The sequence below is a fragment of the Tyto alba genome, unplaced genomic scaffold (assembly GCF_018691265.1).
Source record: "Tyto alba isolate M040663 unplaced genomic scaffold, T.alba_DEE_v4.0 Super-Scaffold_20, whole genome shotgun sequence".
In the NCBI taxonomy this organism is placed as follows: domain Eukaryota; kingdom Metazoa; phylum Chordata; class Aves; order Strigiformes; family Tytonidae; genus Tyto; species Tyto alba.
In genome coordinates this window covers 6,337,385-6,357,536 of record NW_024881283.1, presented here as the reverse complement: position 1 = coordinate 6,357,536, position 20,152 = coordinate 6,337,385, and the positions used below count along the sequence as shown (strand labels likewise).

Below are 20,152 nucleotides of genomic sequence, written 5' to 3'. Positions count from 1 at the left end.
GGGGTCCCTGGGGGAACAAGCTGCGATGACAAATGACACCCCCAACACTACCTGATGCCTTTTAAGCCTGGCTGGTGCTAAGCCCGCAGCGGCGTTCGTGCCGCTGGTCCCCCGGGAGCAGCCGGTGCACGGTGGGGGTGCCAGGAGCCCCCCAGCGCTGGCAGCAGAGGGGGGGGGGGGCACAGCCGTGGGGATGCTGTCCCCAAGCTCCAGTGACCCAGGCGGTTGGGATGGGGGGGGGGTGTGACAGCAAACATGCCACCCTCGCTTGTCCCCACTCCACCACCCAAGGCGGGGGGGGGGGGGGGCTGTAGGGCGAGCACCCCGCTCTGTGCACGCAGGGAGGATGCCCGTGCCCCCCAGCCCAGCCCCACAGGGCTGCCCAAAAGCCAACCTGGTGCACACACAACACAACCCCCCCCCCCCAAACCACCCCCAAAGCCCAGGGTCACGTCCTCGATGGGCACCAGCAGGTCACTAAGCCTGCCCGTGCCCAGGAGGCTCTGGGGTCACCAGTATCGCCCAGGATGGGGCCTGCACCCCCATACACGCACCCAGGCGCTTACAAAAATGATGGCTTTATTAGAAACCAGAGACAGAAACATCTAAAAAAAAAACCAACCAACCAAACAAACAAAAAAAAACCAGACTGTTTGAGATGAAACATTTGACACACAAACGAGAAGGGGGAGAGGGTAAATTGAGGGGGTACAGAGGAAGGTGGCTCCCCAGGGACACTGGCATGGGTGGACACTGGTCCCAGAAAAAGCTGCAAAATCCCCTTGGAGAGACCCCCAGGGCCAGGGCAGTGATCCAGCACCCCCCCAGACGAGTGACATGGGGCAGGGGCTCTGCGGTGCCACCTGATCCCCCCAGATCAGGGACTGGCTAGTTTTGGGGAAACTTCAAAGCATCCCCAAGCCCCACCAGCACAGGCCCCTCCCAGAGCCTGGAAGGGAGGAAGGGGGGAGTGGAGACACCCCCCCCCAGCACCCCCAGGCAAGGTCAATAAAAGCCGTTTCCTATTCCCTGCCCATCCCAAAGGCTTCACAGTTGGGGTAGAAAAGAAGGCCAGGGGGTACACGGCCACTTCCCCCAGACTGGGGAGGGGGGGTCCATGGCTCCCCGACAGAGGAGGGTGGGGAGCACCCAGTGCAGCTCCCCCCATCCAAAAGTCCTTGCAGACAGGGGGGAATAAAGCCCCAGGGCTGGGCAGAGCCCACGGGAGGGATGGGAGAGCAGTGGGCCAGCGGAGCAACCTCAGCCCACTAGCGCAGCGAGCGTGTCCGTGCTCTGCCCAACCCGCCGGGCAGCCCTTCAGCCCCCCCGCCCCCCCCCCCCAGCCACCATCCAGAGCTGATCGTCCCAAGGCAGGGGGGGGGTGTCTCTGAGCCCCATTGAGGGCAGTGTCCAGCCGGGCTGGGTGGTGCCATGCCAGGGTGCCTGCCCCACGTCCCTCGTGGCCCAGTTCTGCCGAGCCCCCGGGGCTGGGGCTGTGCCTGAGCCCTCGCCGGCTGCTGGGGAGCTGCCTCGGGTCCCGGGCGAGGGGACAGGGATAAAAAGGGCCACCGCCACCGCGTCAGTCTTGCAAGAGGTGGACAAAGCTGGCGGGGAAGACTCCGGTGCGGGAGCCGTCACCTTCGATGAAGCCAACCTGAGGGTGCAGAGAGGGGGGGGGGGGGGGGCGGTCAGGGGGATGGGAGTTCCATCTCAGCCAGGGGGAGAAGCTTTGGGGCTGATATCCCAATTCCCAGGGAGATTTAGAGAGGCAAAGCTGTGGTGACACGTCAACAGCAGCCCCCCTCCATGCAGAGATGGGGTAGGGGGCACCCATCCCTGCTCCCCTGTGAACCCCCAGCCTCCTCCAGGAGAGAACTGGGGGGCAAGGGAGCAGGGTTGGGACCCCGGCATCCACCCGTACCCCGCTGCCACTCACCCAGCTCTGCTCGTCCTCCTCCCGCGTCACCACGATCACCTCGCCCTTGGAGAAGGTCAGCTCCCGCGCCTTGTCCCCCTTGCAGTCAGCCACCGCCTTCACCCGCTTCTGCCTCCCCTTGGCCTGCCCGAGCAAAGAGGTGGGTGAGGGGGGTGACAAACCGCACCCCCCAAAGGAGGGGTGCAGGGATGTGACACCCCTGATCCCTCCATCCACCACCCCAGGACAAAGGGAGCTGGGATGTTTGGGGATGCAGAGGGGGACACACGCACATTCCCCCACCTCCCTCCCCCCCCCCCCCAGCATCACAGCCCCTCCGAGACCCCTGTGTCATGGGACCTACCGGAGCAAATCTCCTGGGCATGGGCACGGGGGGCACCTTGCTTGGCACAGGGTCCTCGGGGCCACTGGGGCTTTGGGGGGACACGGCCGACCCCGCTTTGCCCGCCACACCGCTGATGCGCCGGTACGAGCGGGTGCTCTCCGAGCTGCCGGGGACAGGGGGGACAGTGTCACCCCACTCTTGGTGCTTTCCCCCTCCCTGTGAGGTCTCAGGGGGGTCAGAGCTCCCCCGTGGGACCAGGGTCCCACCCACAGCCCACTGGATGCTGATGGAGAAGGGCCCCAGCACCCATCCTCCCTCAAATGAGCCTATCCCACCACAATTTCAAAAAAGAGAGAAAAAATAGATTCAGTAACTTGCAGGGGGTCTTGGTCTTGCTGTCACCCTCAAATAATGTGTCACCTTCTCCAGCACCCCCATGGCTGCCCTTGTCCCCTCCTGTGTCCCAGGGCCAGCATCACCTCCCCTGGGAACTCCAGGTCAGGGTGGGGTCCCCTTTGCTCCACACCCCCCCCAGGGACAATTTGGGGTTCCCCACGCCCGGGGCAGGGCTGGCAGGGGTTAAAGCTGACTTGCCAGCACTGTGTAATGACCCCACCACCACCAAAACCCAGTGCACCCCCAGGCTGGAGGGGGATGGGAACATCCCTACCCGAACTTGACGGGGGGGATGTCGGGGGTTGTGCTGCTCGGCGGGGGCTGCCCGGGCGGGGGGCTCAGCTCTGGTCCCCGACGGGTGCCACTGCTCTCCGTCTCCGAGCGGGTCTCCCAGTACGCTGCCCGACGGCTCTCGGTGGGGCTGCGGGTGCCGGGGGCTGGGGGGCCGGGGGGGCCGTCCAGGGCACCCACGCTGCCGGCGGAGGGGAGGCTGCGCAGTGCCGGAGCCTCCGCAGCCCCGGGGAAATGCGGTTCTGACGCCTGCCGAGGAAGCTCAGGGCGCTCTGGGACACACACATGCAATGGGGACAATAAATCTAGCTTCCAGGTAAAGGGACACCCCCACCACAGGTAACCCCACACACACACACACACCCCCCCTGACTCACCAGTGGGGCTGTGGCCGGGTTTGGGGCGGGAGCCGCCCCGCGTGGGGTTTTTGAGGGGCAGCGGCGGGGGGATCTCCTCGCTGTGGGCCCGGCGGGGCGCGGGGCGCGAGGGCACCAGGATGCTCTCGTAGGTCTTGTTGGTGATGTCCATCCCCATGCAGCTCCAGCGGGTCTGGGGGCAGGCGGGCGGGGGGCTGGCGGCCAGCGGCGACGTGCCCTTGAAGGAGCGCTGGAGGGGGCTCACCTGGGGGGCAGACACCCAGCTCCAGGGCTGCCCCGCTGCCGCCAACCCCCCCCAACAGGGTCTGCACCCCCCCTCCAGCCCCCTTGCTGGGGGGTGGGGGGGCGGTTCCCCCCTCGCCACCCTCCCATGGGTACCTTCTCCTCCAGCTCGTCCTCACTGTCGTAAGGGAACTCCTGGGGGGGCTCCCAGTCGTAGTCGACGTGGATCTGCAGCGAGAGCTTCCCCGCCTGCGCCTGCTCCAGCTGCCGGATGGGGCAGGTCAAGGGGGGGGGGTCTCAGCACAGCGGGGGGGACAGGTCCCAACATCCCCCCACCTCTGTGCCAGCCCTGCCCCAGCGCTTCGGTCCCCTCTCCCCAGCCTGAGCATCCCCCCCCCCCGCCTCTCCCTCCATCCCACCTACCAGCTCTTCACACTCAGTGTGCTTCAGCCTCCTCGCCACGTCCAAAGCCGTCTCGCCCGCCGCGTTCACTGCCCGAGGGACGAAAAGGGCCAGAGCCAGGTTACAGCCTCGCCGCTCCGCTCCCACTGGAGACCCCCAAAACCCCCCATCCCAGCCCCGTACCCGTGGCGAAGGCGGCTTTGCCCTTCAGGAGCAGCTTGAGGCAGTTGGGCTGGTTGTAGAGCGCACCGTAATGCAAAGCCGTGTTCCCCTCCTGCGTCACCCGGTCCAGTGTCCCCCTGTGCAGGGCCAATGGCAAGAAATTTAAGGCTCAAGAGCACACAAGCAGCAGTCCCCCGCGCTCGTGCACACTCATCCCCACACGGGGAGTGGGCAGGGGACACCGTGAGCACCTGGGGACATACCCGTTCTGGATGATGAAGTCCACGAGAGGAAGGGACGATCTGTCGGCGTGGCGCACGGCCATGTGCAGTGCCAGCTCACCCGGGTCCTGCCATGGGATGGATGGGAGAGATGAACCTGAGGATGCTTCATCTCCTCCACGATGGAGGGGAGAAGAGAGCTGGACCCGAGGATGCTCATCTCCCCTGAGACAAGGGGAAAGGAGAGCTGGACCCAAGGATGCTTCATCTCCCCCCCCAGGATGGAGGGGAAAGAAGAGCTGGAGCCAAAGATGCTTCATCTCCCCCACGATGGTGGGGAAAGAGCTGAAGCCAAGGATGCTTCATCTTTCCAAGGGCACATCTCCACCCAAAGGCCAGGAAACCCCTGAGCATGGGCACCCAGAGGGGGAAAATCCATTTACGCTGCCAGGCAGAGGGAGCCGTGGTGGCGTAGGGCTCACCTGGCCCTCAGGGCTGGCCAGGGGCTTGGCCAGATCGTGCCCCTCGGCGAAGGCCTGGAGCAGGGCCAGGAGATCACGGGCACGAATGGCTTCCCAGAGGCGGTGGGGGTCGTCACGGCCGCTTTTCTGCACGTAGCGTCGCTCCATGTACTTGGCCACGATGTACTCCTTGCGGGCGGCCCTGCGGGAAGGGCGGTGTGGCATCGGCTCGGACACAGACAGACGCCAGACACATCCCCGCCACAGCCGGAGGCACCCTGGGCTCCTGCCTCCTCCTGAAGCCTCGAGATCGGGGGGGGGAAAACCTCCAAAAAAGGTGCAGATCCCCACCAAAATCCAGGTGATGACAGCAGGATCCCCTCTCCCATCCCCAGGCTGCCTCAGAGCCACTGGGCAGTGGCACAGGGACAAGGACAGACCACGTACTGTGCATTCCTCCTCCTCCTCCTCCTCCCAGCCCACCCCAAGCCCCCCCGGCCAGCAGCCAACTCACATATCGCTGCTGGCTGAGGGCTTGGGGCAGTCCTGCGTGGGCAGCGTGGCCTCCATGATCTCGTTAAAGCGGGTGTTCCCGACGCTGATGGCCAGCTGCGGGAAAAGAGGGATGGGGGGAGACGAGCCCTCCTGGCCACGCTCACCCTGCCCCAGCCAGATCCCCAACCTGGAGGCAGGGGGAAGGAATCCACTGGATCCACCCACGACCTTCCCAGAGCAGTGTCTCCCCTAGGGATGATGCTCTTTCATGCCAGGGGAAGTTGGGTTTAAAAAGGAGCAAATCATGGGGGGCTGCCAGCATCCCCCTCCTTAGCAAGTGGCTTCCCAGAGCCACCCCCCCGCCACAAACTTGCCCAGACCACCACGCTGGGGGCTGCAAACTGCCACCGGGGAAACCGAGGCACGTTTGCGAGCACTGCAGCAAACTGGGCACAGCTGGGATGGAGGAGGAGGAGGAGGGATGAACTCTGCGTCCCAGGAGGTTTGGGAGCTTCAGAGGGTGATTCCCGGCGGGCACGGCGAGCGGCTTACCAGCAGCTCGGAGGTGCTGAGGACATCCAGGGTGAGGGACTGGATGCGGGAGTAATGCACGCCCAGTTCCCGATGGATACCGGAGCACTCGATGCACGTCAGGATGCCCAGGTTGGTGGAGAGCCACGTGGGGTCTGCGGGGGTGGGAGCAGCGTCACCACCCAGCCCACAGGATGCTGAACACCCCCCCGCCAGGTACCCACACTCAGAGCGCAGGACACACACACACACACACACCCCCCAAGCCCTGACCTACCTGGGGCCCCACAGTCACAACACTGCTTGTTTCCTGGCATGTTCTTCACCTCGCTGATGACCAGCTTGGTGAGCTGCGCGCCGCCGTCCGCCCCGCCGCCCGCCGCTGCCCCGCCGCCGTTGGACTCCCCCTTGAAGGCGTTGCTCAGGGCTTCGTCCTTGCTGTTCTGCAGCACCGAGACCCACCTAGGCAGGAGAGCCCCCCCGTCAGGAGGAGGAGGAGGAGAATGGGAAAGGCAGAGCAGGACCTGGCACCGCGAGGAGTGGGGATGGGCTGAGGCACTTACACAACGCACTCCTGCTCGTCCTCCGCTTGGAAGTGATACGTCCTGTTGTCTGCAGGGATGGGGAGAGGGGGGAGAAGGTGAATAGAAGGATTTGGGGATGCCCAAGACCGCAGGTAGGGGCTGAACTACTCCAAGAAGGGGGCTGTTTTAAAATAAAATCAAATCACTGCGTGTCACTCATCCATCACCAAAGCCCTGTTGCAAACTCTTTTTGTCTTGAGCTTCCTAGATCTCCTTGGAGAGGCTGGTCCTTCCTCCATAAAGGCAGCTGGGGAGACGCCCAGAGCAGGATTAAAAGGGCAAAGGGTGCCCAGGTGCCGTGGCAGGGCTGGCGGAGGGCCAGCCAGCTGCCGGGAAAACCCACTTGGGATGTTCCCCTCCAAAAAGGGAGCTCCCGTCGGCAGCTCGGCCGCCTCCGGGTCAAACCCACCCAGCCCCAGCGATGGCAGCCCGCTCCGGGCACTCACGCGTCACCAGGTCGAAGCATTTCTTCTCCTCGGCGTGGGGCCGCACTTGGCAGGTGAGGAGGTTCAGCTTGACGGGGGGACGGTTTATCTGCAGGGTGCGAGGACAAGGGGCAGCTTAAAGGCCTGGGAAGGGCGGAGGGGACACGTGCGTCACCAAGCACGTACCTCCAATGGCAACTCCGATGGGCCAACGACCCTTCCCAGAGGGTCCCTCTTGGGATAACCAGGCGAGTGGGACCCTCTCCGACCCTTTGCAGGGGGCCAGGGCTCCGAGACATCCCTGAGCAGCCTCCTCTGCCCCGCTGCAGTTCTCGGCCTCCACCACCGGGGGGCAGCACCCACCTCCCACACTGCCCCAGCGCCTTTGGCCTTGTCTGGAACCTCAACGCCCATCTCGCTGCCCCAGCCAACCCCACCTCCCCCTCCCATGGACACCTCTCAAACACGGGGGACACCACTGAGTACATCCAGCCCTGGTTCGTACTCAATTCCAAGCCAGGCAAATCTGTGGCCGGTTTGGGCAAAACTAAACATGAAATCCAACAGACACCAACATTCCAAGGGTAACTTCAAGGGTCAGGGCTGCAGACCCCCACTGCTCCTCACCGTGCTGTGGGAGATGGTCAGACAGCCGTACTTCACGCCGCACTTCCTCTTCTGCCACACTTTGCGGATCCTGAGGAGGAGGAAGAGGAGGAGTGAGGATGCATTGCACAGCCCTGATCACCCCCCATCCATCTGCCTCCCAATGCACCCGTGGCAGCCCTCCGCAGAGGCCTGATGGCTTTCTGGACATGGGGTTGTGCTTCCTGTAACTCAGAGAGCACAAAATGTCCCACTGAGTGGGCTGGGCATGGGCCATGCTGGCCAACAGAGTCACAGACCTGGTAGCCCCAGTTCACTAAAGCACATAATCACTGGCTTAAAACCTGGTGCCCAACACCCAGAGGTCCACTGAGAAGGTGAAGATCTCCTTTTTGGGGCTCTAAGAGTTTTATTTTTCACCCTAGATGATCCCACTAGGATCCTTTCTCCCTCCATGCCCAAGAAACAAGAAATTTCTTCCCCTCCCATCAGCCACGCAGCACACAGCTCTTCAGGGTGAACTCGGCACTGAGTGGCTGCTCCTGGAGACCCACATCTGACGACACTACACCCACACAACACCAGCCACTGTGCCCAGCCAGCGGCCCAGGAGAGCATCATAGGCAAAGCATCCTGGGCACCAGAACCTGCTGGGGGCCTTCACATAAGAAATGGGCCGACGACCCCAAACCATCGTGGGGGAAGGTTCCCTGCACCACCTCCAAACCTCCTCCTTGCCCAGCTGCAGCTGGAGACCCACCAACCCCTGACCACCAGCTCTTAAATCTCCTCCAGCCTGAGGAAAAATTCCATTCTCCAAGCGTTGATGGATGCTTAAGACCAGATGGGACCAATTGCACCCAGAGATCTGTCTAACAGCAACCAAAAACCTCACCCAAACAGTTCCACCTCGGGATGTCCCAGCTCTGGGGCCTCCCATGAGCAGGGTGCTCTCACAGCCCACAGCGACACCGGGATGGAGCCAGGAGCTCTCTGGGCAAGTAACACTCATCCTCACCCATCGCTCTTCTTGTACAGAAATCCCGACTTCTCCGTCCCATACTGCTTGTTCCCTTGGTGCTGGTGGATGCTGTAGCCGCTGCCGGAGTTCTTCCTGCTCAGGTTTTCCTGAGCTCACCAGGGTGGGAAAAAAAAAAAAAAAAACACGAAAAAAACAAACAATCATTTAAGAAGCAAAGTGAAAGGTGCAGAGGGTGGCTGCTGCCCCCAGGTGGCCTCATCCTTATGTGGGTGCAGTGTCCTTTGGGATGCCACAGACCCCCATCCCCTCCCAGCCTCCAAACATGGCCCAGCTCTCCTGCTCTGCTCCCATGGATGTTCCCGTTGGTCCTCAGCTCCCCTTTCCCTGCTGCTCCCCAGCCCCAAGCTAACCCCGGGGCACTCACCCCTCCTTAGCACCCAGCACCCTCCCAGTCCTCCTTGCCGGCTCTCCCCTGCCCACCCCAGGGTCTCACCTCCTTGCTCTCCAGCTGCAGGATGCTGCGGAGGGAATCACGGGTCTGCGTGAGCTGCTTCACCTCCTCCTCTTGCGCTTGGTGGAGCTGGAAAGGGAGGCAGCTGCCCTCACCGCTGCGCTGAATGCGGGCGTTCTCAGGGGCTGGCACGGGGCGGGTGGCATCTCAGGGGACACGTCTGAGCGACGTTGGATGGCAGGCTGGGGGACTTACCGCGTGGAGGGACACAGCAAGCTTCTCAATGAAGGGGTAGAGGTTCTGGGCAGCCTTCCAGCCGTCTTGGAAGAAACTGGGCGTTTATTTAACGTAATTAAGATGCAGATGGGGAAGATGGAGGGAAAAAAGAGGGTTTTCAGAGAAAACGTGGCAGGACCATAGCAACCCCCCCTGGGAAGCTGCTCTTGCTTTGTGGTTCCCCTGCTGCTGGGGCCTGGAGAGATCCCACCCAAAGGCCAAGCCCAGCCCACGGGGTCCGGATACCCCAAATATTTGGGGTGTTTTGGATGCAAGATTGGCCTCTTGTTCAACGCAAGCTCATCTCACTGGGGACCAGCCCTGCTGGAGGCCAGATCCTGGGGGTCTCTGCCTCGCAGCCCCAGGCAAGGTCATGTTCTTGGCCAAAGCAACTGCCCACTCCCTGCTTCAATTTCCCCACTCGAGAGCTGGAGGAGATGACACGACACCCACACGCTGCTACTCCAGCCTCATGGAGCAACAGGAAAGGCGAGGGGATGTTAATCCTTGCCCCGAACGCCCTCGTTACGAGCCCCATGGCTAACGGCGGAGCCGCTCGGCTGAACTCATCCCTGGAAATCTGTCCAGAAACCAAATCATCAGATCTATCCTGAGCCAACCCCCTTCCCCCAGCCCCCACGGACACGTTTACAGCTCCTCAAGCCAACAAAGCACGTTTCAACTCCTCAGATACAACTGGCTCTGCCCAGAATATTCACCAATAGCTTTATGGAGCTGGGATGGGAGAAGGTGCCCCCAGACCCTTGTGGGACCTCCCAGGGGTGACAATCAACCCTAGGAATGAACCACCTTGACCCAAGTGGCACCTACTTGTGCTGAGCGTGGAAAAACTTGATGAGGCTCTGCAAGAAATCTGGTCCCTGCTTCATCTGTGACTCACTGGCTTTCAGCAGGTACTGGAGGAGGAGAAGACACCCGGTTAGGTGATGGAGATGAGGATCTGCTGAAAATATCCTGGAGGAAAGAGCAAGAGCCTGCCCAGCTCTTGCCTCCCTTCCCAGCATGGGGAGGAGGGTTAAAATGCTGGCTGGGTTTCAAGAAGTCGAGTCATGATGCTGGATTTGAAAGCAGCTCACTGGGGACCACCCTCAGAAAACCTGGCTCTGGAAGTCCTCCAAGCCCTGAAAAGTTCAAGGACCGAGGCAGGCCCCCGGGGTTTCCAGCCGAGCATGCTTCTCCCTCTGCTCATTACTTCTGGAGTTAATAAATAACCAAAACCCAAGGCAGCTTGCAAAGCAAAAAAAAAAAAAAATAGCCCAAATGTTTTTTAAGACATGACCCCTTTGCTCCCAAAAAATCAGCTTTCAAGCAGCGAGCGCCTGCGGCACACCAGCCCCGGAGGTCTGCAGTCCTCGTGGAGGTGTCCCATGGGATGGGGAATTTCAGCTTTATGCATCAGACCCATCCATCAGCTGCAGGGAGAAAAGACAAGACCCAGAGCCTTGCTCACACTGAGTGAAATAAAGGAGGGAAGAGATTTTCCCCCTGCGCGCTCCTCTCCTGGCTGGCGCAGCTGCTGGAGGATGGTTTTGGGCGGGAGGCGAGGGGAGGGGAAGGCAGCTCTGAGCTCTGAGGGTTTTCCATGGTGGGGAAACACCACAGTGGGGTAGAGCCCCCAGGATGGAGCCTCCTGGTGCCCCGGGCACCCCTCCTGGGCTGGGGAGGGCTGTTAAACTGTTCTGTGCAAGCTGGAGCTGCAAAGCCAATGTAACAACCAACCCAGAGCCGTGGGGTGCCCGGCATCGTCTGCACCCCCTGAACAAAGTCCCAGCTGGAAAAGGCCACGTGTACCCAACTCCTGAGGGACTTTCCTGCCCTGCCACCCACACCCCCGGGGTGACAGTGACAGCGGAGGTTCCCGGGCAGAGCTGGATGAGACCCACAAGCAAAGGGATGCTCCCAGCACCGCCTGGGTCCAGGTCCAGCTGCACCCACCCACCCCACGGGCGTGAGATGGCCCACCCTGGGGAGACACAACCACCCCACACATCACCCCCCGGGGTGAAATCAGATCGTGCTGCCACCCCCAGGAAGCAGCAAATACCGCCCACCTACAAACCCCCATGCAACACACTCACCCCCAGGCCTGGCCAACCCCCTAAAAGAGCTGCCCACACCCCGCCCCCCCCCCCCCCCCCTCCTCCCCGGGGCCGGGGCTGCAGCTCCGGCATTTCCATGTGCTGTTATTTATTTCACAGTGGTGCTATTCAAGGGAGTGACTCATCTGGCCGGGTCCCAGCTCCTTGGCTCCATGCTCAGCCCCAGCCTCCTCCTCGCACCCCCTGCCCTTTGCTGGGGGGGGGGGGGGGTACAGGCTCTGACGCTGCTGCCTGGCCCTTGGGGATGTGGGAGACCCCTGGGACAACCCGCTGGGGACTCGTCCCCTGCTCGGTGTCACCCTCAAAAGGTTTATGGAGTTGCCGGGGTGGCTGGAGCCAGGACACCTGGGTCCCTCCCTGCTGGGCAGGTCTGACATCACATCTCCATCCTTCACTTATTCCCATCTCAACCCCTGAGCACAGACCCCCAGGACCATCAGGGATCTGGGACTGCTCATGAGCCGCCCGCCCCCCCCCCCCCCCAACCAAAACCAAGAGCAGTTTTGAGAACAGAGCAAAAACGCAAAGCCAACCTTGGGGATGTTATCCAAAAAGTTCACTTTTTGCCCCAAACGCCAGCCTCCGGCTTTGCAGAGGAGCAGGAGGAGTGAGGCTGGGAGGAAGTGGGAGCAACCCCCGGGGAGGGGGGGGGCCTCGCTGCAGGGTAACCCATAGGTGCCATTCACAGCTGCATCCCCCAGGGTGGGGGATCCCTGAGCTGGGGTCATGCAGGGACACAAGGGGATGGGGACAGCCGAGGGTCCCGCGCTGCACCCGCACGGGGGGGCTGCTGTGGTGGTGGGGACAGGGACAGGCTCGGAGCAGAGCAGTCCCCTGTGTGTGTCCCCGGGGCCGAAATGTCCCCGTCCCCCGCCCCAGCACCACCCCTACCTCGCACATGTGGAGCTGGAAGAGACGCCGCTCCTTCTGTGTGTCCTCGGCCACCTCCGCCGCGGACGGCTCGGCCTGGATGACCCCCGCCAAGCGGGCTCGCTCCTTCTCCTTCTCCATCTTCCCCCTGTGGGACAGGACGGCGGCGGGTCGGGGACAGCCCTGCCCCGAGGGGGGTCCCACGGTGGGGGCTACAGCGGGGATGGGATCAGGAGAAACATCTCCAGGCTCTCTAGCTGGGAAAGGCTGGACCGGAGCCCTCCCCATGGCAAAGCAGCATCAATCAGTGCCTGGCTGCAGCCCCAGGACAAAACACCTTTGTGTAGAGCGGGATTAGGTGGATTTTGCTGGAGGCAGCGTGTTCCTTACACTTTGGTCTCATAATCCTTCCAGGCCTTTTCAATCTGTTTTTTGGAGTCCTGCAGCAAAAAGGAGAGAGGGGATGGCAGCCATCAGAGAAGGCGAAAGACCCGGTGGCACCGAAGCAGCCGAGGGCTTTGCTCTGCATCACTGCACCCTGCCCTGCTCCTTGGGGATGAGGGATGTCCCCACTGGGTCTTCACCCCTTGCTCCTGTCACTCCCAACCCTCACTGCTGCCTTCCAGCCCCAGGTACTTGCTCCTTCCTTCTCCTGGCCACGGGCACGAGCTGAGCCTGTAACGGGGTTCTCGCTGCAATGCGTCCCCAAATGGGTGACCTGCAGCCTCAGAGCTTTGGGGACAGCGCTGGCGGGGACTCACCAGGCGGCCATCCTTCAGCTGCCCCTTCAGCAGGCTGTCCAGGGGGAAGGAGACGATGTTATTCAGATTTTGCACCTGCAAAGGGTAGAGATGGGGTTACCCCATGGGGGGGGTCCCCACCTCAGGGCAGGCTGAGGAGCCAGAGCCCCAGGTCCTTCCCAGCACTGGGGATGTGTAATGTCGTGTGTTGTGTCCCGCCTCCCCCACCCACCCACCCACCACCTCCACCACCTCCATCGCTGCCCCGTGAAGGGTTAAAGAGGCTGGAAGCAGGGCTGGATCCAGGCACGGAGCAGGCTGGGGCTTGTCGGAGCTGGCTGCAAGATGTCTGACGTGGGGCCCTTCCCACAAACCACAGCAGCGCCGCGGCTGCCAAAACCAAAGCTGTTCCCCTCCAGCACCACCCCGTCCCCGTCCCCCCACGGCACGGCACGCGGCAGTGCCACCAGTCCCTCCATTGCCCCAGGATGCAAAGAGGGGGCCCCCACCACCACCACCTTCCATGATGTCACAGGGGCTTCCCAAACTGTCCCCCCTTTCCTGGGGTTTGGGGACTGCAACGCAGCCACCGCCATCCCCACCAGTGCTGCCCAGGGGTCGGTGGTGGGGACGCAAGTCCTGGCGTCCCTCTGTGCACCCCGCGGGGCAGCACCCCGCTTTAGTGCAGCTCCAGCACCCACACGGGACCTCCCTGCTGCACCCCAGTTTCTTGTAAAGGCTCCCAAGGGTTTTGTTCCCCAGCAGCACCTGAGGAGAAACCCAGCTCCACAGCACAGGTCCAGCCCCGAATGAGGGGGGACGGGGCACCCTGCTTCCAACAGCTCTAGGGGGACAGGGCACCCCATTTCAAACAGCTCTGGGGGGATTCTGGGAGGGAAAACCTGGATTTTCGGGTCCGGCCAAGGGTCCCAGCACATAACCCCGTTGCGGGGAGAGCAGGGGGAACACGGCAGCAGCGGTGGCTGTTCCCACGCCGGCAGCGTGGGGAGCGGGAGGTGGGGGGCTGGCACTGCCCTCACCCGGGAACTGGTCCGACTCCTCCAGTTCCCACAGAGCCCCCCAAGAGTGCAAGGGGTCCAGCTGAGCTGGGACAGCTGGAATGGGGAAGGGGAGGAGCGGGGAGGCCCAGATGGGGGCAACTGGGAGAGGAAGGCGCCAAAATCTGAAATTCTTGCTGGGGGAAGGGCAGCAGAAATAAATCTCCTCCTTAAGCAGAGTCAGGGGCCAAAACCACCCCTTGGGGGGGGGATTTGAAAGGGACCAGAGAGGGGCTCAGCAGCATGGGACCCCCCCCCCAGGGCTTCACTGCTGGGCGTGCACGGACTCAGCTCCCTCCGGGAACCGACTTCTCCACCGGAGCCATTCCCGTGGTGGGGAAGGTGCTGCCGGCTCGGCTCGCAGCCGCCTCTGCCTGCCTGCTTCCCGCGCGGCCGCGGCTCCCCAAGGCCCTGCTGCGCTGCTCGGCGTGGCTTTGATTTGCTTCTTGGCAAGCGAGATCAGAGATGCAATTGATGTGAGAGAGAGGAGAAAAAAAAAAAAAAAAAAAAAAAAAAAAAAAAAGGGGGAAAAAAAAAAAAGAAAATAGCAGCTCCAACTGCCCGTCGAACCCCAGCGTTGGCGTTCCCGGTGGAGCTGGGAACGAGCTGTAAATCCAACAACGGGGGTATCGGATGGCCTGGGAGCACCGAGAGCGTGTCTCCCAGCCCAAGATGGGAGCTGGGGATTGCTGCTTGTGGTAGAGGGCAGCTAAACTGGGCGGAGGGGGGGCTGCACTGGGTGGTTTTTCCAAATCCAGATGGATTCTGGAGATTTTCCCTGGCTGGGCGATAGCTGGATGCAGAGAACAGCGCGAGGTTGCAGCAGAGATGCTCTGAATCCCCACGCCCCCCCCCGGGGGGGTTAAAGCCTCCCCCCGATTTCAGCAGCGTGCCGAGGGGATGCGGGGCAGCTCACCAGGTTCTTGAAGAGCGCAGTGACCTCGCGGGTGAAGACGGCCAGGTTGAGGAAGCCGGTGGAGAGCTCGTGGTTGTTCTGGGAGAGGTGGTTGTTGCCGAAGTTCTCCAGGGCTTCGCTGTACTGCTCCTCATTCTCCACGTGGGCTGCGCAGGGGAGACACCGGTGAGGGACATGGGGTGACCCTGCAGCACCCCGTCCCCGGAGATGGTCACATCACGAGGTTCCACCAGCACCCAGCACCCGTAGCAGAGCTGGGCTGATCCCGCTGCAGGACAGCAGTGGTAAGCCCTAAGCAACATTCCTAAGGTTCCCAATTTCCCTTTTTACACCTTTTTTAAGACAGTTTTTTGGCGCCCTATCATGTTGCCAGGCTGGCTGGCTGCAAGCACTCACGTCCCCCTCACTGGCCAGCACCCATGGCCACCCCGCTGTCCAGCTGCACCACCCCAAGGACAGATGTGACCAGCGTTGGTGGCGGATGGGACCGTCACAGACCCCGCCAGCCCGGTGGCCTGGGAATGCCCGTCATATCTTTCGAAGCACAACTCACTGAGCCCGGAGATGTGAATGGCTTTCACATATTTCCTGATCCTCTGGAGTATGGCTTGGTCCCCATCCAGGCTCTGCGAAAGCGAAGAAAGAAAACAAACGGAGCTCGTTAGCCCTGCCAAGCACGGCCGCCGCTCCCCCCAGCCCAGCTGGCCCTTGCAGAGGCGGCTGCTCTGCCATGCAGATGTGCGGGGCAGCGGCCAAGCTCCCAGGGCTGGGAGAGGAGCCGGAGGCATCCCGGGGACGCCGGAGCCACAGAGTCCCGCCAGTCCCCTGCCAGGCCTGTGGTCACCACAGCTTTGGCTCCCAGGCAGAGCTTTGGCTGCCCCTGGAGAGGCTGGGTTTAAGCAAGACGGTAGCAGGGGGTGAGAGGCTCGCCCAGCACCTCTTTGGATCCCAGCAGCTTGCAGCAGCCATGGAAAATGCCTCCCTGGCTCTTGCAGGGCTTGTTTCAACCAAGGAGGGGATGAAGCATCAAGTAGCACAAAAGCCTGTCCCCCGGGCATGCATCCCCACAACTCAGGGCCAGGCACGGCGGGAGAGACCTGCGGGGGGGGGGTGCCCAGCTCCCCGCGGGGCCCACGGCAGAGCCAAACACGGGACCCACCTCCTGCCAATGCCCAAGAGGGACCTAAATCACATAAATCCCACAACTGGGGATGCGGCTTTCCACAACCCCCCCCAGCTCATGCAGGGTCTTGGCTGTGGCCCCCAGCACCGTGGACCCTCCCCGCAGCCCCTGCCAGCCGCATCCTGCCCTCGCTTGGAGTGCTCCCCATCCCCAGACTGGTGTCCCCCCACCTCAATCCTCGCTCCATCCCTCCCCACCCGGGCAGCCCCCATTTGCTCCCAACCCAGCACAAGGGCAAACAACCCCAACGCCAACCTGCCCGCAGAGCATCGTAGCCGAACACAAGCCAGCCCCAACCATCAGGAAAGGGTTAAGGGCGGCTTGGCTGCAGGTACCAGAGGCATGATAACAGGCTGGAAATATTCAGAGGGCGTGAACGGCAAGAAGGGCGAGAGATGAAACCGCGGAGGAATTACAGTAAAGAGGCTCCCTCGCTCGCTCGCACTCTGGCTGAAGGTTTTTGGGCTGATGTCAAGGCCGATTTCCTGACAGCGGGGTCAGCCCGGCTTCGGCGCCGCTCTCCCAGGCCCTCCTCGTTGGATGGGATGCTGCAGATGAGCTTTAGGCCAGGATGAGCCGGCTGGGAGGGGACTGGGGCCAAGGCAGGGGCCAAACCCTCCACCCAGAGGGGTCTTGCAATGCATCTATAATGGGGAGGATGTTGGGGTGACCCAAAACCCCCCATGTCCCCTCTCTGCACCAAATCCTGGCACGCCGGAGCTGCGGGCTCGCCGGAGCTGCGGGCTGGGGCAGAGGCATCCCCTGCCTTGGGAGAGTTGCTGGACAGCTGGATGCTCCAGGCTTGCAAATCTGGCGTAGCCTCCGGAAGGGGAAACTGAGGCAGAACGAGATGATCTGGATGCATCAATGTGCAAGCAGGGGAGGAAGCTGCTCCGAGTGTCTGGGACGGGGCAGCTCACCCTGGTGCCAGCTCTTGGCTGAATGTGGGGCTGGTGCGGAGCAGGGACTGGGGACAATCTGGGGAAGGACACAGCGGCTTTTGGGAAGGGGTCCATGAGTCGACCAGCGGGGACAGGGCAGGCAGAGCTGGGCACCAGGGTGGTAAATGCAGAGGAAATCACTGCACGGTGCTGTCCCAGCTACAGGCATCGCTGGCATCCCCGCTGTACCCGGCCGACTGCTGGGGACATGGGCCTTGGCTGCATGGGGACAGCCCTCCAGAGTGGGGGACAGTGATGTCTGGAGCCCCCACAGCACCCATCGCCCCCCAGCCCAGCTCAGGGATGAAGGCTCCTGCTCGGGGGAAGCTGAGGACGTCGGCACAGCGGGGACAGGAGCACCAGGGGCTCCCCGTGGGGATGGAGGAAGGGACGGATCCGCCCCTGCACCGCTGCCACCCGGCCTCACAGCCTGGGGACCCCGAGCAGCCACCGCCACCCCCCTCAGGATGCTCAATGGGGGCCATTCTTCTGCCTCCCCCCCACCGCCGGCTCGTGCCGCCCGGGGAAGGAGCCGCTGCGGGTGCCAGGGGCCGGGGTGGCAGCGAGGCCGACACGGGACCAGGATGCGGCGCTGCCCTGGGTGCAAAGGGCAGCGCGTGGCGGGGACACGGTCTTATTTACACAGTGACGGGGCCAACTGGGAGCCCCGGCTGCCAAGCTCGGCCACCAAAGGTGCCGGCAGCCTCTGCCAGGCCACCCTGCCCCCGGGCGACACAGGCGCAGCACCCAGCTCCGACCACCAAGGGCTGGATCCGACCTTCCAGCCCACTCCACAGACCTCGGGCTCTGCCTCCTCAGCCCCCGTGAGGGCTCCCCAACAACCTCCAGTGGGATGCGGGGGGGGGGCTCAGCCCTGTGCCCCCCAGCATGAGACACACGACAGTGGTCACGACTCCCAGTTCTCAGCTACTGCTCGCTGGAACTTTACTAAGCAAACCCCACAGAGACCCTCCGCCATTCCCAGGGGATGCCTCTCCCCCCATCCCTGTCCCCCCCAACCGCAGCCTCTCCGAGCAGCCAAACAAAATTCCTGATGCTTCCTCCTGGCTGGGGCTGCCTCCCCCCTTCCCGGCTGAGAGGAAGATCCGTGGCGGTGGCCAGCACGTGCTGGCAAGGACCGGGATGCTCCACGCTGTGTCCCCAGATTTCCAGCCTGGGGACACCCATCCCATTGCCCCCCGGGGATCCCGACAGCCCCGGCACCTGGGGCCCCGCGCTCCCCGCCAGCCCTGGCTCCCCTTCAAAGCCATTCCTTCGCTAAGAGGAGTTGGCAAAAGCCACAGGACCAGCTGGAAACCGCCTTTATTCTAGGCGGGAGAAGGGGGGACGAAGGCACCCCACCACCTCCGCCCTTCCCGCAAACGCTGCCGGGGATTTTGGGGGGAAGCTAAAAATACTCCCCTGGCTTTAATCACAGGGGGAACCCCCCAGGGACTCCACATCACATCAGGGCTGGCTCCAGCGTAGGGACTCGATAGCAGCTGGAGCCGCGGGGCTGATGCTCTGCCTGGCCCGGGGGGGGATGCCCGGGCCCTGGGGGTTCACCTGGAGCTGGAGAAAAAGCCTTTAAAGGATAATTTTACCCGTTTCTGCAGGCTTTGGCACTGAAAAAGCGCACGCTGGGGCTGCTCGGAGGATACAAACGGCCACCCTGACCCGGGGGTCCCAAAGCACCCACTCAGCGTGATTGCCAGCGCAAGCCATGCCGTACCCCTGGGGGGGGGGGCTCGGGGCGAAGGGGGGGGGACCCCGATAAATCGAAGCCCAAAGAAGGGATGAGCCCCCCCAGGGTGGGAACTGGGTGCTGGAGCAGCACCTATGGGTCCCAGCGGTTGCCCCGATGCAGGGGGGGGGTGGGGGTGGGGGGGGTGTACCCAGGAGGGGAACGCAGCCCGACACCCCCCCCACACACACATACACACACACACACCCCCCCGCCAGCCCCGCTCACCTCCTCCAGAGCCCCCACCGCCCCCCGGCACTTCTGCATTTTGGGGGCGAAGACGGCGGCGGCGGGGGAGCTGAGGTCCTCGCCGGTCACGGCCAAAAACTCGGCCACGCTGAGCTGCTCGGGCATGGTGGGGGAGCGCAGCGGGAGCCCCCCGGGGGTGCCGGCGAGGCCCGGCTCAGCACCCCATGCCCCGCACCGGGACCGCCGCGCCCCGCCGGGGAGATCCGCCCCCCCCCCCCCGCCCGCCCCCGTCACGTGAGCGGCCCCGCCCGCCCGTTAAAGGCGAAGCGCCCCCGGAGCTTTCCCCCCCCCCCCCCCGCCAGAATAAACGCGGACACCGGGGGCTTGGAGTGGGGGGGTGTAGGGTGCGGCGGCGAGAGGAAGGGAAAAAACTCCCCCCCCGCACCCCAGGGAGGGGCCGTCGAGCACCCCGAGGTGGGAGCGGGGTGAGGGGGGGGGGGGGCCGGGAGCGGGGTCGCACCCAAAACCCAGTTTAGGCACACAAGTAGCGCAGGGATTGAGGTTAAACCCAGTCCCCCCAGAGAACTGGTTTAGCTGGAGGCTGCCCCCACCCTGCCCTTCCTCGCACCCAGAGGGGACGATCCCTCCTCGGGCAGGGAGCGATCCCCGGAGCCCTGGGCTGTTCCCCTGTCCCACCGGAGGGGACCCCTGCAGCCACCCGTCCCACCACTCGCGGGCCCGAGGAGCTGGATTTCAGTGCCCCGTTCCCTGGTTATTGGCTCTTCCCGGAGGGTGGGGGAGCCCCGACACCCCGCGGGCAGGCACCAGGGCCGGGCACTCGCCGTGGGGATGGGGCCGGTGGCAAACTGGAAACAAGGGGACAAAAAGCCTCAGGTGTGCTCTGCGGGGCTGGTTTGCCATGAGAGAGGGTGACATGGGCATGAGGTTGCTTTCCACAACCCCCCCCCCCCCAAGCCCGTCTCTCCTGCACCCCTCACCCAGGGTAGATTAGGGGGTGACAGACCCCTGTCCCCTTTTATTGAGCCTGAAGTAGGGCTCAGTAAAACTCAGGTTTGTGACTAACCAGAGAGAGCTGGTCCGAGCCTTGCTCTAACCCACTGTTTCTGAGGTGCTGGGGAGGGGACAAGGGACCCAGGAACAGAAGTTGCAGGCCATAGGGTGAACAGTTGCACCTTAAAGATTCGATCCTTCAGGCACCGACAAGCAGAGGTGCCCATGCTTTGGCCT

The 20,152-nt window shown here is 63.2% G+C and overlaps 1 protein-coding gene across 2 annotated transcripts; it reads right to left on the bottom strand.

Annotated features, from left to right (window-relative positions):
• Positions 1-562: 562 nt before the first annotated feature.
• Positions 563-19,171, bottom strand: ASAP3 (ArfGAP with SH3 domain, ankyrin repeat and PH domain 3). 2 transcript variants are annotated; one of them, XM_042793849.1, is made up of 26 exons: positions 18,944-19,171; positions 15,401-15,473; positions 14,848-14,993; positions 12,895-12,972; positions 12,524-12,573; positions 12,155-12,281; positions 9,975-10,060; positions 9,123-9,198; positions 8,910-8,996; positions 8,453-8,562; positions 7,456-7,525; positions 6,850-6,937; positions 6,383-6,431; positions 6,097-6,281; positions 5,841-5,974; positions 5,308-5,402; positions 4,815-4,995; positions 4,375-4,460; positions 4,133-4,248; positions 3,971-4,038; positions 3,704-3,811; positions 3,326-3,569; positions 2,932-3,220; positions 2,280-2,424; positions 1,937-2,059; positions 563-1,654 (listed from the first exon to the last, which is right to left on the bottom strand). In XM_042793849.1, the coding sequence occupies exons 1-26, from the start codon at positions 19,067-19,069 to the stop codon at positions 1,580-1,582; spliced, it is 3,015 nt and encodes a 1,004-aa protein (XP_042649783.1). In that variant the 5' UTR covers positions 19,070-19,171; the 3' UTR covers positions 563-1,579. The 2 variants fall into 2 exon arrangements, with proteins under 2 accessions (XP_042649783.1, XP_042649784.1); XM_042793850.1 differs by having other exon boundaries at positions 12,895-12,969.
• Between the last annotated feature and the right edge of the window lie 981 nt (positions 19,172-20,152).